Here is a 17,394-nt window from a genome sequence, read left to right as displayed (position 1 = left end):
ATATTTGAACGTTTGTTTCCCAGTTGGTAGACTATTTGGGAAAGATTAGGAGGTAAGGCCTTGTTGGAGAGGTGTGTCACTGGGGGTGGGCTTTGAGATTTCAAAAGTGTGTGCCAGGGCCAGTCTGTTTCTATCTTGTAGATTAGAAGTAAGTTCTTAACTACTGTTTCGATGCCATGCCTATCTGCCTGCTGCCATGCTCCCTGCCATGATGATCATGGACTAATTCTCTGAATATGTACACAAACCTCCAATTAAATGCTTCTAGAGTTGAATTCCTAAGACCCACATGGTGGTTCACAATGGCCTGTGGCTCCAGTTCCGGGGGAATCCCATACCCTGTCTTGACCTTCTCAGCACCAGGCACAAATAGTACGCATATTTACAGGGCAGAACAGTTGTGCATGTAAAGTTAAAATACCTGGTCAGACATGGTGGAAAATGTAGTGGTATATTATTTGTATTTTAATAAATAAATCTTCCCTGAGGACCAGAGGCAAAACAAAAGCCACTATAGGTCAGGCAATGATGCTATACACCTTTAATCCCAAGATTTGGGAGAGACAGAGTCAGATGGATCTCTGTGAGTTCAAGGCCATCCTGGGCTACACAAGCAGAAATAAATCCAGATGGTGGTTGCCTATACTTTTAGTACTCCAGGTACTAGGGAGTTATACACCTTAATCCCATCACTAGAGGGAATATAAAATAAGAGGAAAGAGATGCTGTCTGGCTGTTTTGCTGTCGCCCAGCTTTGGTAGAGGTAAGACTTCTCTAGTGGCCTGGCTGCCTTGCTTTTCTGGTTTTTGGGTTGAACCTCAATCTCTGTCTCTTTGTTCTTCATGCTGCACTTGGTGCCTAACATGGAGCTCGAACCAATGACCCTGATATTAAGAATCTCATGCTCTACTGACCGAGATTAAATGCCTTTAATCTTAGCAGTCAGAAGGCCAAGTTAGGTGTGAGTTTGTGCCCAGTCTGCTTTACATGGTGAGTTCCAAGACAGCCAGGGTTAACAGAGAGATCCTGTCTCAAAACAAAACAAAACAAAACAAAACAGCAAGTACAATAACAATAACATAAAACAAAATACAAAACCCCTAAAATTAAAAACTGGCTGTTAACATGGGACTGGAGAAATAACTCAACAGTTAAGAGCACTTGTTCTTGCAAAGTACCAAACATCTGTAATTCCGTTTTCAGGGGATCGGATGTCCTCTTTTGACCTCCGTAGGCACCAGGCACAATTGCATGCAAAACATTCAGACACATAAAATAAATCTAAAAATCTATAAAAGGTACTCTATGGAAAAATTTAAACATACAGGAAAGCAGAAAGGATGCTGTAATGACCACTCCTGTGTGCCTCTCTTTTTTCATTAGTTATCATCAGCAATGGTCAGTATTCATGGCGGCTTGAATATATTTAAATCCAAGCCAAATATAATTTAATTCATGAATACTTTACATTTCAAAGAGATAGAAAGTTAAAACTATAACTATTAGTTATGTATTTTAAAAACATACTTAAAAGTAATAATAAGGGCTGGGGTGATGGCTCAGTGGTTAAGAGCACTTGTTACTCTTGAACAGGGCCTAGGTTCAATTCCTAGGACCCATATGATGGCTCATAACAATTCATAACTCCAGTTCCAAGGGACCCAATGCCCTCTTCTGACTTCTGAGGACACCAAGTACAAAACATTCTTATATAGAAAGTAAATCTTAAAAATATAATTATTCTTTAGTATCATCAAGCATTGAAATCTCATCATCTCCCATTTTTTGTTTGAATCTTCTCTTTAGACTATTGAGATTTACTAGTTTCCTTTTCAGATGAGATACTTGTTTTTCAAATAAACTAAGTATTAAATGTTAAAATTTTACTTTTAAGAAGACTGTTAGGTGGATGGTAGTGATACATGCCTTTAATCTCAGCATTTGAGAGGCAGAGATAGGTGGATCTCTGTGAGTTTGAGGCCAGCCTGATGTACAGAGTGAGTTCCAGGACAGCCAGGGCTACCCAGTCTCAAAAAACCAAAGGCAAAAAAAATGACTATGTTAGTTGGGCATAGTGGTACATGCCTTTAATCCCACCTCTAGGGAGGCAGAGTTTGAGGTTAGCCTGGTCTACAGTGTAGTTCCAGGACAGATAAGGCTACCCAGAGAAACCTTGCTTCAAAAAAAAAAACAATTAAAAACCAAAAGAGATTGTTGTTGTCTTAATTAGGGTTTCTGTTGCTGTGAAGAGACACCATGACCTTGGCAACTCTTACAAAGGAAAACATTTAATTGGGGCTGGCTTATAGTTCAGAGGTTTAGTCCATTATTGTCATGGTGGGAAGAATGGTAGCATGCAGGTAGACATGATGTTGGAGAGAGCTGAGAGTTCTACATCTGGATCAACAGGCAGCAGGAAGACACTGAGACACACTTTTGCACATCTGAGACCTTAAATCTCACACACAGTGTGATACACTTGCTCCAACAAGGTCACACCTCTCAATATTGTCACTTTCTGTGAGCTGTGGAGCCATTTTCATTCAAACTACAGCAGTTATACAAAGTATTTTTTTTTTTTTGTCTTTTTGGATTTCAACCAGTTTTAGTTTTCAAATTTAGAATTACTACTTTCAGCCCCTAGGAACTATTTTCTAATGTAATAAATTGTTAAAAAATATTGATGGTGGGTTAGAGAGGTGGCCCAGCAGTTAAGAACATTTGCTGCCCTTGTAGAGAAGCTGAGTTTGATTCCTTGTGCCAATGTTGAGTGACTCACAATTGCCTATAACTCAAGCTCTAAGAAGATCCAGGACCTTTGGTCACCATAGGCACTGCATTCACATGCACCTAGGTCCCCTCCTATATATAATTTAAAGTAATAAAGAGAAATCTTAAATAACTATTGAAAGGACTGGGCATGGTAGACATGTATTTAATCCCAGCACTTGGGAGGCTGGGGCTGGCACATATCTGTGAGTTCCAGTCTAGCTATGGCTACACTGTGAGATTGTCTCAAGTAAATTAAGCAAGTGGCTCAGTGTACAAAAGTACCTTGTGAGTTGTGTGCTTGTGAAACACAGAATGATGATCTCTAGCAGATTGACTTCTTGGTGTGAAGGCACTGAGAGCATGTCTAGAAAGGACCATGCAACATAGGGGACATGTAAGGCTGTACTTTACACTTTGACAGCTTTCATGGAAGTGTGTGCCCGAAGTCAGTTACTTCCTAATGAATTAAATAGAAACTTTACCTCAAAAAGATTAAAAAAGGAAAAGAAACAAGGCTTTGGAGCATTCCTTTTGGACATTGTTTTCACACTCCCCACCTGCAAAGTATGAGACATGGGGCTAGACAGGTATAGTGGGATATACCTGTATGCAGACTTGGGATGCTGAAGCAGGAGGATCATGGGTTCTAGGCCATCCTGGCTAACAGCGTAAGTCATCTCAAGTCACAGTTCTGTGACTAGTGTTCTCTATATACTTATAATGTCAATGTTTATGTGTTTAAATGACTTGTCTTTAGGCAACTACTCTAAGAGTGAGGAAGTTAGAAGAGAACATTGAAGCAGAAAGAGCAGCACATTTGGAATCAAAATTTAATTCTGAAATTATTCAGGTAAGATGTAAACATTTTTTTTTTTTGGCATGAATTTTCTCTGGTTGTAACCACTAGGAAACTGAGGTGTGGTTGAGAATGGTAACACAATGCTGGCGCTGTATTTAGGGTAAGGGTACAATTTTGGATACTCTATTGGGGAGATGTTGGCACTCTGTAACCTCAGGCCAGAGAACCACCACTGTCTGCTCTTGTCTCATCTGTGGGGGCATTTGTACTGCAATGGAAGAGTACAATGTTTGTGACAGAGACTCAACGGCTTGCGTCAATATTAGTCAGCTTTCTGTGACTATAATGGAATACGTGAGACAACCTAACCCAAGTACCGTAACTCTAAAGAGATAAGGTTTTATTTGGCTCATGCTTCTTAAGTCCATGATTAAGTGGTTCTCTGGTGAAGCACCTCATCATGGTAGAGTACAGTCTCCTCTCACCTCGTGAACCAGGAAGCAGAGCAAGAAAGAGCAGGGTCCCACCATCTACTTAAGGCCACGTTCTTGTCCATGCGAGGACCAACCCTACAATCCCACTTCCTGACAGTCTGTGGTATTGCCTAATAGTGCTGTTCAGGGCACTAAGCTTTTGACACTTGGATTCAAGAGCCAATTGCAACATTTTGAAAAACGGACACTTTGCAAAGTATTTTGTTCCTCCCTTGTCTGTTTATTCTTGTTCTTTCACCATTTTTCAAGGTTTGGCACCCTGTGAACACTGGTCTGGACTTTGCTATCTTCAGGATGTATGAGCAATACATTATTCTGTAGCATCCAGCAGACTCTCCTTTAAGTGGTATATAGCTATTTAAGAGCTATAAATCATTGTTTTGAGAGAAGGCACTTGTGTGTTTATTCTGTTGTTGGCAGGTACAAGGCATCAATTTTAAGGTGTTGATTATGCAAAATTTCATATATATGCAAAAGCTGACAAATTATTAAAACCAACTCACAGTACACCCATCATCCAGCTTTAAACCTACCTCAATCCAGTTGTGTTTGTAGTTCTTCCCTACACTGTCCTGTTTCCAGATTGTATTAAGGAAATAAAAATTATCAAGTCATATCACCATGAATATTTTAGTTAGATAGTGTTGTTTGACTATAAAGGTTATTCTTCTACAGTAAAAAATTTCTGGGGGTGAAGGGATCTGTTTAAGCTTTTTTCGTTTTAAATTTAAAATTGCTCATATTCATGTGTGTGTGTGTGTGTGTGTGTGTGTGTCTGAGCGCGCGCATGCATGCACGCACCAAAACACACATGAAGGTCAGAGAAGACAGCTTGAGGGAGTTGATGCTATCCTTCTACCATGTGGGTCCTGGTGATTGAATTTGTGTCATTAGGCTAGGTGACAAGTGCCTTTACCTACTGAGCCATCTTGCTAGCCCATGTTTAAGCTTATAATGATATTCATGTCATAATGTTTCTTTTAGTTTTCAAAAACCACTTATAATATTTTATAAAAGAAATGTGACTGCATTAGAAGGTAAAGATTAAGCACATTGGTAGGCTGGATAATACTGTGTTAGTTTATGCTTTTCATAGCTCAGTTCTTCATTCTTCTATATTTTTCCCATCAAATGCATTAAAAAAGAGACTAAGTTTTTGTTTATTTTCTTTTTTGACTTTTATGCATTAATATTTTATTTTCGAGATTGTAATTTAATTACATTTCTTCTTTCTCCTTTTCCTTTCCAAACCCTCACATATACCCCTCCCCAACCTCTGAATTTATGGCCTCTGTTTTCATTAATTGTTATTGTGTGTGTATGTATGTATATATATATATATTAATATATGTATTCCTCGGTATAGCCTGTTGAGTCCATATAATGTTGCTTATATGTATGTTGGCACAGGCCAGCAGGATTTGCTGAATGAGGCAGAGGCAGGAAGATTTAGGATTTGAGGCCAGCTTGTTTATTTTCTTTTTAAACCAAAACAGAAAGAAATATTTAGATAAATGACAATCTGTGGCTGATAAAATAGTCTGTTCAATTTAAGACAGGAACACATTTCTTAGCCTTTTAAAACTACTTCTCTGTCATCTGATAGTTACGGATTCGAGACCTTGAAGGAGCTTTACAAGTTGAAAAAGCCAGCCAAGCAGAGGCTGTTGCTGATCTGGAGATGATCAAGAATGAATTTAAAGAAGTTGAAAGTGCATATGAGCGAGAAAAGCATAATGCACAAGAAAGCTTTACAAAACTGAATTTGTAAGTATCTTATGGTAAAATTCTAAGTCTGTGTGAAGGTTTTAGGATTGCTGAGTTTGAATATGTAGTACTCTATATACTAATATAAAGCTGCTATTAATGTCTGTGGTAGACCACAGAGCATAGGACATATGCAAATGCCCTTGTAGGCAAATATGGGGATGCTCTTTTGCTGTAAAATGTTCTAAGCAGTTCCAAAACCATATTTATACACTAGAAAGTAAATATATCAATGCACTTGCCTTTCTAAAATTAGTATAGCCATGTCTTGAACACCTTAATTTATAAGCCATATGGGAAGTTAATGCTCAGGATTTTTTGAACTGCAGAAATAATAGTAGTAGCAGTAATTACAACTAGTGGGAAATGTGCACTATGGTTCAATATGTACATGGCCACCAAATAATTAATTTAACTAATTTAACACTCTATGAGGTAGCTACCTTTTGTTTATCCTGCTTTTTTCTTGTGTGTGATATGAGTATGCATATGTTTGTGTTTGTGCTCCTGTGCGTGTGCATTTGGAAGCTGGAGGTTGACGTAGAGTGTCTTCCTCAGTATGCATATGTTTGTGTTTGTGCTCCTGTGCGTGTGCATTTGGAAGCTGGAGGTTGACGTAGAGTGTCTTCCTCAGTTGCTCTCCATGTTATCATTATTACTGTTTGAGCCTGAGTCTCTCACTGGACCTGGAGCTTCCCCATTCAGCTAGACTGGTTGGTCAGTGAGCTCCCGAGATCCACCTGTCTCTATTCCCCAAGAGCTGTAGTTACAGATCTCAACTCAGGTCTTTAGGCTTGTGTGGCATGCACATCACTGACTAAGCGTTCTCCTTGTCTTAGTTAGTGTTCTGTTGCTGTGGAGAGACACCGTGACCATGGCAACTCTTATAAAGGAAACATTTAATGGGGGCTGGCGTACAGTTTCAGAGCTCTAGTCCTTTTTCATCATGGTGAGAAGCATGGCAGCATGCAGGCAGACATGGTGCTGGAGAAGGCGCTCAGAGAAGGCTGCAAATCATATTGATTTGCAGGCAATAGGAGAGGCTGTCATGCTGGGCCTGGCTAGAGCTTGTGAGACCTCAAAGCCTGCCTCCACAGTGACACACTTCCTCCAACAAGGCCACACCCCCTAATAGTGTCACTCCCTATGGGCCAAGCATTTAAACATATGAACCTATGGGGGTATTCCTATCAAACCACCACTCTCCTTTACCTTTTTCGGGGAAGTTTTCAGACAGGGTTTCTTTGCGTATCCTTGGCTGTCCAGGAATTTGCTTTGTATACCAGGCTGGCCTCAGACTCAGACATCTGCCTGTCTCCACCTCCTGAGTGCTGGGATTAAAGGCATGCTCCAACACTGTCTGGCTTTCCTCAACTTTTAATACCAGTTTTTCAGATGTGAAAATAGAGTCTTAATGAGAGTAAGGACTCATAGTTCACAAGTGACGTCAGCATCTGACTCCTGCTGATTTCAACCTTTTCCTAGTTCAAAAGCCTTTGGTCTTGAAGAGTCTATCAAATCCTGTAAAAAAAAGGGAAGATTTTAATGTTTCAAAAATTTCTTAATAATATATATATATATATTTATCAAATCATTGTTTCCAAAATAAGAATCAAACTATCATTTGTAGCTTTATTCTTTGTGTGTGTGTGTTTGTGTGTGTGTGTGTGTGTGTGTGTGTGTGTGTGTGTGTATTTATTTTGGCAGGGTATGACCTATATATCCCTGATTGGCTTAGAACTATCTATGTAGATCAGGCTGGCCTCAGACTTACAGAAATCTGCCTGACTGTGCCTCTCACTTGCTAGGATTAAAGGTTCATGCTACCACACCTAATTCCCTATTCCATTTTTTGTATTGAGATAGAGTCCTGCACAGGTGCCCAGGCTGGTCATGAACTTCGGATGTAGTCTACCTAGGTAGCCCTCACACGTGGAAGGCTTCTGCTTCAGCCTTCCTAGTCAGCTGGAAGGTCAGCCACATTCTGCTGTGTTTATATTAAGTGGTAGTTCCTAACCAAGATTTCTTCTTTCCTTTAAAAGGTTTGTTTATTACTGTTTGTGGGGGTATGTTTGTGGAAGTCAAAAGAAAACTTTGGGGGGTCAGTATTCTTTCACCTTTATGTGGCTTCAGGGTTTCAAACTCAGGTCACTAGGCCTGTGTGGCAAGCACTTTACTTGTTGAGCAGTCTCTCTGGCCCTTCACTGAATTTCCTTGTATTCTCTAGGATCACATTCTGTGTATGGTAGTCTCAGGACAGAGTTTTCATTTTTTTTTTTTCGAGAAAGGGTTTCTCTATGGCTTTGGAGCCTGTCCTGGAACTAGCTTTTGTAGACCAGGCTGGCCTTGAACTCACAGAGATCTGCCTGTCTCTGTCTCCCAAGTGCTGGGATTAAAGGTCTGCGCCACCACCGTCTGGCTCATTTATTTTTTTCAATCATTGCTTGAATCTAGTATATTTGTATACTAGTAAATCTAGCACATTTAGTATATTTGAATCCTTCAACTATTTAAATGTGTATTCAAATATTAAGTATCATAGAAATCTGTATGAAGAACTTTTATGAAAAGTCTAGTATGTTTCTTTAGGGTTGTTTTGATGTAGGAAGTAAACCTGCAAAAAAGCAGATTGGGCTTTCAGTGGTTAAACAATTTTGAATAATAAACATGATTATTATGATGACGATGATGTTGATGAGATAATAAGCATGCTCGGTGAACTAGTGAGTTCCTTGCCCTGGCAAAATCAAAGCAGAAGGTAGATGGTTTTCTTTCATGGACATAGAGTCTGTAGCTGGGACTGGGTGATTTTTAGATAACTGCTGTCAGAATCCCTCATCTGTGTCAGTTTGTATTTGAAGGAAATTCTTTTCTGAAGTTTTGTTTTGCTGTTTCTTCTGTTTTGGAGCTTGGAAGTTTTGCTCAAATTTTGTATTCTAGTAAGTGCCAGCAGATAATTCTAAGTACTCATGAGCTATCCCAAGTCCTTTAATTCTATTATATAACGAGTTACTGTTTGGATAGGAACTATCTCCAAAAGGGCTAATGTGCTGAAGGCTTAGTCCCTGGCTGGTTCATGAGTCTCTGACCTAATCAAAGGGTTAATCTGTGGATGGATTTATGATTTCACATCATTTTTGGGAGGTGGAGGAAGTGGATGGCTGAGGATATGCCTTTGAAGGGTGTAATGTGTCTCCAGAACCTCTCTGTTCGCTCTGCTTCCTGGCTGCCATGATGTTTGTAGCTCTGCTCCAATATGTTCTTTTTGCCATGACATTCCGTCTTACTCTGGGCCATTCAACAAAGAAGCCAGCATACCATGATCTGAACGGTATAAAACCATGGAAGATACATCTTTTAAACATTTTTATTTCGTGAGTGTACATGCCCTGGTACATTTGTGGAGGTCAGGAAACAACTTACTGAAGTTAGCTTTCTCCTTCATGTGGGTCCCAGGAATTGACCTCAGACTTTGAATCAGGTGCTTTTGCCCGCTGAGTCATCTTGTTGGTTCCTTTCTGCTTTTAAAGTTACTTTTTTGTCATCTTTTTTGTTATAGTGGAAACAAGTGACAAATACAGCCCTTTAGCTATTTTTAAATTTCCATATGACTGTATTATAACAATGCAGGTTAGTACAGTTTTTGAGACAGGGTCTTTCTGCATAGCCCTGTCTGTCCTGGAACTCCCTCTGTAGGCCAGGCTGGCCTTAAACTCAGAGAGATCCATCTGTCTCTGCCTCCCAAGTGCTGGGATTGAGGTTGTGCACCACCACACCAGGCAGTGGATTCATTCTAGCTCACAGCTCAGGCTGGAAAGGTGTGTTTTCAGGACAGCTCTTGTTCATGGTGGCAGGATGGCGAGGTTGCGTTGTCTCATCTGAGAACCAGGAAAGAGGAGAACACAGTTTGGAAATGGGGCTGGCCTATACCCTGCAATTCAGCTGGTCCTTAGCTCCCAGTTTCTACATCCTTCTAGAACAGGGCCATCACCTGGGGACTAAGTGTTCAAATGCATGAACCTATGGAGGACATTTCATATTCAAAGCATAACAATGAGTTACTTAATTTTGTACTTCTGGCTCTTTTTCAGAATCTTTCAAAATTAATTTTAATTTTAGTTTACAAAATATTGCTTTTTTGTTTTGTTTTTACATTGTAATAATATTTATATTTTACTACGTAAAAATTATGAACTACATTTTAAAATGTTTATCTGTTCCTCAAAAAATTCATACACATATGCAGTGTATGTTACAATGTATGTTGATAGTATTATCCCTTCATTCTTTCCTGTTTTCCACCACATCTCCCTCCCAACTTCTTGTCCTCCTTTTGTAATTATTTACTTATTTTTTAACCCATTGGGTCTAATAGGTGCTGCTCCTATGTGTATGGGTGTGCAGTCATCTATTAGGGCATGGACAGCCCTCTAGTGGCCACGCTCCTAAAGAAAAGCCATTCTCTCTCCCTGAGTAGTCATCAACTGCCAGTAGCTCCTCAGGTAGGGGTGGGGCCTGGGCCCTTGCCTCTCCATGCTGGACATTTCAACTGGCTTGATGCTGTGGAGGTGAGTTCATATGTGCAACAGCCATGTCATGTCTAGAAGATGATAGTTTGCAGCATTCATCTCTCTCCTCCAGCTCTTACATTCTTTCTGCCTCCTCTTCCTGAATGTATTGAACTAACACCACAGTTACTTATTCTTAGCACTGTAAATATAATGTTTCCATGCATTAATTACTGCTCACTGCAATAAGAAGCCTGTCTGGGGCTAGAGAGATGGATCAGGAGTTAAGAGCACTTGCTGATTTTTTTTTCAGAAGACCTGGGTTCAGTTCCCAAAATATTCATGTCAGCTCACAACTATCTACAACTCCAGTTCTTCTGGCTTCAAGGACACTGCACATACATGGTATATAAACATATATGGAAGAACTCAGTCATAAAATATAAATAAATAAATCTTAGAAAATGAAACTTTTCCATCTAATCTTCATCCTAGTCATAGACCTGAGAAGGGAGATATCACTTGAGTAGGCAGGAAGTGCAGTCAAGCAGCTTCCAAAGTGAGCAGTGTATGATGGAGACAATTGGCTACCCGAGCAATCACCCAAAGTCTTATATGCAATGTTGAAGCAACCAACTTTGGCTAAGGCCTAGCATAACTGACAGACCATTTTCAGAGGCAGGGAATTTTTCAGAACTGTCTTACCCTGTCTTGGCAAGGTTTGACAGTCTTTTTCTTGTATCCTGCTTGTCCTGTCCAGACATCATACATTTTGTCAGTGGTCAATGGGTAGTTCCTTGCCCAAAGGCCAGTTTTGCCCACAAGAAAACATGCTCCAAATGGAGTGTCTTTGGTACTTAACATTCTCTCAGGAATAGATTGGTGCTGTCAGGAGCAATCATGTCTCATGTCAACAGAGCCCTAAGTTATTTAAATGCCATATTCTACATATTCTTGAAGTGGTTGAAGATTACCTTTCTAGGCAGAATATAATCTCTATGTATCTAAAGAACCTAATCAATCTGACTATATGTATAACAAACATGAACAACTATTGACCTATAATATTTAATACCTGTATAACTTAAAGACTAAAACTTCATGTCAGAATATTAAATAATATGTAAACAAATGTGCAGGAAATAAGAACAATGACCTCAAAAAGTAAACAATGTATAAGTATCTTGATCAGAGGTAAGAATAATATATAATGCAATATGAAAATATATCTTAAAAGTTGTATCAATATACAAAATGTCCTAAACAGAGATAGAAACATGCATATATACAATCTGACAGAATAACTTTGCACAGGTGTACAAATATTGTAAACAGAAATAACACATATAATTTGAACTTGTATCAATATACAAAAACTATACTGATATAAATTATCCATAAATAATAGCTCACAAGTATTCACTCTGTTACCCACTATTATTATCCTTTTTTTTTTTAACCTACATAGTTTCCATCCCAACCCTCTACTTTATATAATCAACCCCTAAACGGTATTCCCAACCCCGAGGACAAACTTTTTTGGGAAAGGGGACATTGTCCTCTACAATTGCTTCCAGCTGTCATGGGGGCGATGTTCTCTTTATGGAATCCTGCAAAAGTAAAGTGATGGTTAAGTTTCAAAATTACTGCCTACCATAGTTGCAAACGATTTCTGAGCAGTCGATAGGTTTTTTTTCCCCCCAAAGTTCTTAATTGGAGTTCTGGCCAGAATGTCATGAGAAGGTGCACCATTCAGCAGCTGGTACTCAAAAACTAGTTTTATAGCAGCGCTATCAGCATCACGATGTTATCTCAACCAGGTAGAGTTGTTGCTGTGGGGCCCTATCGTCTTCCTGGAAACCTCAAAGATTACTGCAGGAAAAGGATCTGTAGAAAACTCTATTGTTCAACGTGGAAGACTTAAACATTATTTATAGAGACATACATTCAATAAAGAATATGATATAGACAAAATAGACATAGAAAAAGTAAGATTTTTTTTCTAAAGTCTTCCTTCTGTCCGATACCAGATGGCTCCCGATATGAGACAGAAACTCTGAATGTTCCTTTTAACAACACGCTTGGGTTTAGAGAAGTACAGAGTCATTGTTCAACTCCAAAGCCAGCTCTATATATCCATAAATACATACATTTAAATGTAGGTAGGAAACTATGAATCTCTTCTTAGAGGGTGAGAATGAGGTAATAAAGTAAAGGGGGGGTCATTTTCCTTTTGGGACCGATATGATCCCAGATAACTGCAAGCTTGACCTTCACTTTCACCTCCTGGCGAGGTAGGTGCTTTCTTTCCTCTTTCATGAACTGCTCTCTGGGCCGTAGCAGGCTGTGCTGGCAGGGCGCCACAGTCACACGAGGCAGGGAAGTGGAGGGTTGCAGGCCACCCAGTCATTTATTGGACTTGGCATCCCATGCTTTAGTATGACTGCCTTAGAAATTAGTCTGGACCCTGCAGTAGGAAATTGTTTACCATGTTCTTGGGTTAAGAACCCTGGCAGTCCTAGCAAGCTAGGTCTAGTCACTCATCCACAGTAGGCCACTTAAAGAGACAAATAATAATAGTAAAGGCCAGAGAAAGGACTTGTTCAATATGGCCTAATTGGGCAGGAGTAAGGAGGAGTCTAGTGACTCCCCAGTCCATCTTTGGGGTCCTGAGGGTTAGGTTTAAATAGAAGGCAAGGAGTTTTTATAGCTAAGTAGTCCTAGTCAAGATGTGGTCCTGCCCATTACCATTGCCTTGACTCCAGTCTTTCCTGCTAGGTAGTCTGACAAGTAATCAAAGCTATTTGAAATTGCTTCCTGAGAGATAGGTTTCTGCTTTGGTTAGCATCAGGCTTCAGCCTTTTCCTTCCAGGGTGAGATTCTTGGAGAAATTCTGATTCCTTGGGGTTGATTTTCTCAATAATCTGTAGTCAGTTAAAGGGTCACAACTGAACTATGTCTTTAAACAATTTTTAAGGTTTATTTACTCTATTTAAGTTGTATAAGTATTTTGTGTATATGTATGTACAGTCCATGTAAGACTGGTGTGCACAGAAGTCCGAAGAAGCCATTGGATTCCCAGGAACTGGGGTTACAAGTAGTTGTGAGCTACCATGTGGATACCGGGAACTGAACTTAACTACCAAGCTGTAGATAGATTTTTCTTTGGGCCTCCAGCTCACTAAAAATGATACCGAGACTTACTAATTATGAAAGATTGGCCTATGGCTTAGGCTTGTCCCCTAGCTCTTACAACTTAAATTAGCCCATTTCTATAAAAGTGACTCGTGACTTTTACCTTTCCTCATGCATGTCTTGTTCTCTCTGAATCTGACTGGCAACTCCTCCTTTCTGTTCCCAGGAGTCCCCCCTAACTTCTTCCTGCCTACTTAGTGGCCTTTCAGATCTTTATTAAACCAATCACAGTGTAAAGGATGATTCCACAACACTGAGCCATCTTTCTAGTCTCTCTGAGCTATTTAGAATACCTTAATTTCGGCCAGGATGTTGTACAAGGAAGGAGAGAGTAGGATTTGATAAAGGGAGTGGGAAAGAAAGCAAAGGGGAGGAACAAGAAACTTTCTGATGGACCCAAAATAGAGAGTTTTTGTGATGTTTCCATGCTGTGTGTCACTGTACATTCCTCATCTCACCTCTTTCTGTAACCTTCCCTTGTCTTCTTTCACGATGGCCCCTTCCTCCACTCGATAGTCTCTGTTTTCATGTTGTGTGGGTGTTTGAGTGTGTGCATGTGCACTGCACATGTGTATTTATGTATATATTTAAATCTGTTCCCCAGATGAGTGTAAATGTGGTATATGACTTTCTTCTTTCTACTATTCTCTTTTGTGAATGATACTTTAAAAAATATTTTATTTTATGAATGTTTTTCCTGCATGTATGCATGTACATGCCTGGTGTTCTCAGAGACTGGAAGAGGGTATCAGATCTGGGACTGGAGTTGTAGACAGTTCTGAGCTGCCACGAGAGTTCTGTGAGATGAACCTGGGTATACGTCATCTTCTATGCTGAGCCATTTCTCTAGCCCCCGAGCCACACTTTTAGTTTATAGCTCTGAGAATCAGGAATTTTAGGGTAGGATGTGAAGGACTGATGTAACAACAGCTAATAATGAAGCTATAAAGTAAATGGCACCAGAATATTAGCAGTGGTTGAGTAGTTTTGTTTTGTTTTGTTTTTAGGAATTAAACTTGCATTTTCATTAATGATGGGAAGAAGGGCTTTCTAGGGTGGAATGGGAGAAGCCAAATGCTTGTTGGCTAAATTCTGGCCACCTGGGTCTTGTTCTGCAGCTTCAGGACAGTGTCCTCATAGTTGTCAAAGGTGGTCACATGACAGACTGCAGTGACCAGGGCATAGTGGCTGATAGGTATTGGTCAGGAGGTGCAGTGGCCAGAGAGCTCCTGGCAGGGTAAAATAAGCCCAGGCAGATGGAACCCAGGAGTGCCAGTGCCCAAGGCCACCTGAGATACTTGGTCACTCTCCACGTCGTTAAACTTGTTTGTTGCCAGGATTTCACTGAGTGGCAGGAGCAGATATGTGCGACACATCTGCATTTCAGAATCAGAATTCTAACGCACAGTGTCTTAGACGTGATGTGCCGCTATGAAATTGTTTGGAGGTGGAGCAAACCGCATTTATATCACTACATTTTCTTAGCTGTAAAGTTTCTTTAAATCTAAAACTTACAGGAAAAGCTTTTTAATGATTTTGGATTATAGAGCTTTCAAATGTAGTTTGATCTTAATTAGTTATGTAATTGATTATTGGGCAGTAGTAGGGAAAAGATTGTGATAAGCCTCAAATCCAGTTTACATTGAAATATAATTTAAAAGGACTTTAAAGACAGGATATTGAATCGACTGCACAAAAATTTTATTTCTTGTGTTCCTCAATAATTAGGAGCTTCTTTATTTTCCTAAATGTGTTTCCGAATAAAAGCAGTGTTATGGTTTAGTGGCACTGTTATTTATGTTCTTGCTAAAATACAGCCTGAAGAAATGTTACGTGTTTTAAGGAACATGTTATTGACAAACTGTTAGCGGAAGTTAAAATAATCAGACTCCAGTAAGGAAGCATCCTGGCTCTAGGCTTCCTTCTCGTCTATACTTCCCCAGCCATCTGCTTTCTAAGTCCTGACTCTCCCGGGATCCAGACCCAGGAGCTCCCTAACCTGCGCCTTTCTTTCCTTACATGTTCTTGCTGGCTGTGGCTGTTAGAAGTGGAGGAGCTAACTTTATATCACATTGCTAACAGAAGGGCATCACGCCTCATTTTAGAGATCTTAGAGTATTACATTTTTTTAAAAATTTATTTATTTATTAAAAATTTTCACTTCCTCCCCTCCTCCCATTTCCCTTTCACTCTTCCCCCTCCCCCTCTCCCTCCCTCTCCAGTCCTAAGAGAAGTCAGGGTGCCCTGCCCTGTGGAAAGTTCAAGACCCTCCCCGCTCCATCCAGGTCTAGAAAGGTGAGCATCCAAACAGACTAGGTTCCCACAAAGCCAGTCCATGCAGTAGACTCAAAACCCAGTGCCATTATCATTGGCTTCTCAGTCAGCCTTCATTGTCAGCCATGTTCAGAGAGTCCAGTCTGATCACATGCTCGTTCAGTCCCAGTCCAGCTGGTCTTGGTGAGCTCCCATTAGATCAGTCACATGGTCTCAGTGGGTGGGTGCACCCCTCGCAGTCCTGACTTCCTTGCTCATGTTCTCCCTTCTTCTGCTCTTCATCTGGACCTTGGTCCAGTGCTTCAATGTGTCTCTGTCTCTATCTCCATCCATCGCCTGATGAAGGTTCTATGGTGATATGTGCCCCTCAATAGAAGAATAGATAAAGAAGGTGTGGCACATATACACATTAGAGCTCTATTCAGCGGTAAAAACAATGACTTCTTGAATTTTGCATGCAAATGGATGGAAATAGAAAACACTTTACTGAGTGAGATAACCCAGACCCAAAGAGATGAATATGGTATGTACTCACTCATTAGTGGATTCTAGCCATAAACAAAGGACATTGAGCCTATAGTTCGTGATCCTAGAGAAGCTAAATAAGAAGGTGAACCCAAAGAAAAACATATATTTATCCTCCTGGATATTGGAAATAGACAAGATCGCTAGACAAAAATGGGGAGCACGGGGATGGGGGTGGGGTGGGGGAAGGGGAGAGGGGGAGAGAGAAATGAGAAGGGGAGGATTGGGGAGAGCTTGGGAGAATGGGATGGTTGAGATGGAGGAAGAGTGAATATGGGAGCAGGGAAGAAGATATCTTAACTAAGGGAGCCAATTTAGGGTTGGCAAGAGACTTGGCTCTAGAGCGGTTCCCAGGTGTCCAAGGAGATGTCCCCAGCTAGGTCCTTAGGCAGCAGAGGAGAAGGTGCCTGAACTGGCCTTATCCCATAGCCACACTGATGAATATCTTGCGTATCACCAGGGTTTTACATTTTAAAAATATGTATTGTTTTTATTTTGTGTGTGTGTGTGTTATAACAAGATTGACCTTAAAATCCATACCAATGCAAATTATTCATATCTATATCATATCCCCTTTTAAATGTAAAAGAACATTTATAAACAATATCTGGGAATATGGACGTAGTTATTTCTCTCCAAACTGCTTCCTGCTGAATGGGGGTGCTGTTAATCAGATCTTTCATGGTGTATCCTGTGTGCCAGGTTCATCTCAGTCATCAGTTGGGTGAAATAATTTTCTGAAGGTGTTCTCAGCAACCTTTCAGGAGGGCATGGTCTATCATACCATATTGGGATAGAAGCAATCCACAGGGTCTCATTTTCTGTAAAAATAAAAGAAGAATCTCTTTTCCAAAGTATCATATCCTTAGATCCAAATCCTGAAGTCAAGGTATTTTCAAAATATCTATCTTGGATTAGTTCAGCAGCATTTATAAACAAATATCTTTTAGCATCTGTTGCTTCTTCCTCAGCACTCAAACAATTCAAAGAGAGCATAATAGCATACAGTGTCAAGATTTTCTGTATATTTTCCATCTTTGTATTCCTACCAAGAAAACAT

At 40.1% G+C, this 17,394-nt stretch overlaps 1 protein-coding gene across 1 annotated transcript in view; it reads left to right on the top strand.

Annotated features, from left to right (window-relative positions):
• Positions 1 to 17,394, top strand: part of Ccdc171 (coiled-coil domain containing 171) — a 350,758-nt gene that overhangs the window by 66,929 nt on the left and 266,435 nt on the right. Inside the window, 2 exon segments of the mRNA XM_038333866.1 lie at positions 3,530 to 3,622; positions 5,672 to 5,832. Coding sequence (XP_038189794.1) covers positions 3,530 to 3,622; positions 5,672 to 5,832 — 254 coding nt within the window.

The sequence above is a fragment of the Arvicola amphibius genome, chromosome 6 (genome assembly GCF_903992535.2).
Source record: "Arvicola amphibius chromosome 6, mArvAmp1.2, whole genome shotgun sequence".
Classification (NCBI taxonomy): domain Eukaryota; kingdom Metazoa; phylum Chordata; class Mammalia; order Rodentia; family Cricetidae; genus Arvicola; species Arvicola amphibius.
Note: the sequence above shows the minus strand (reverse complement) of the source record. Positions and strands in the feature narration are given on the sequence as shown.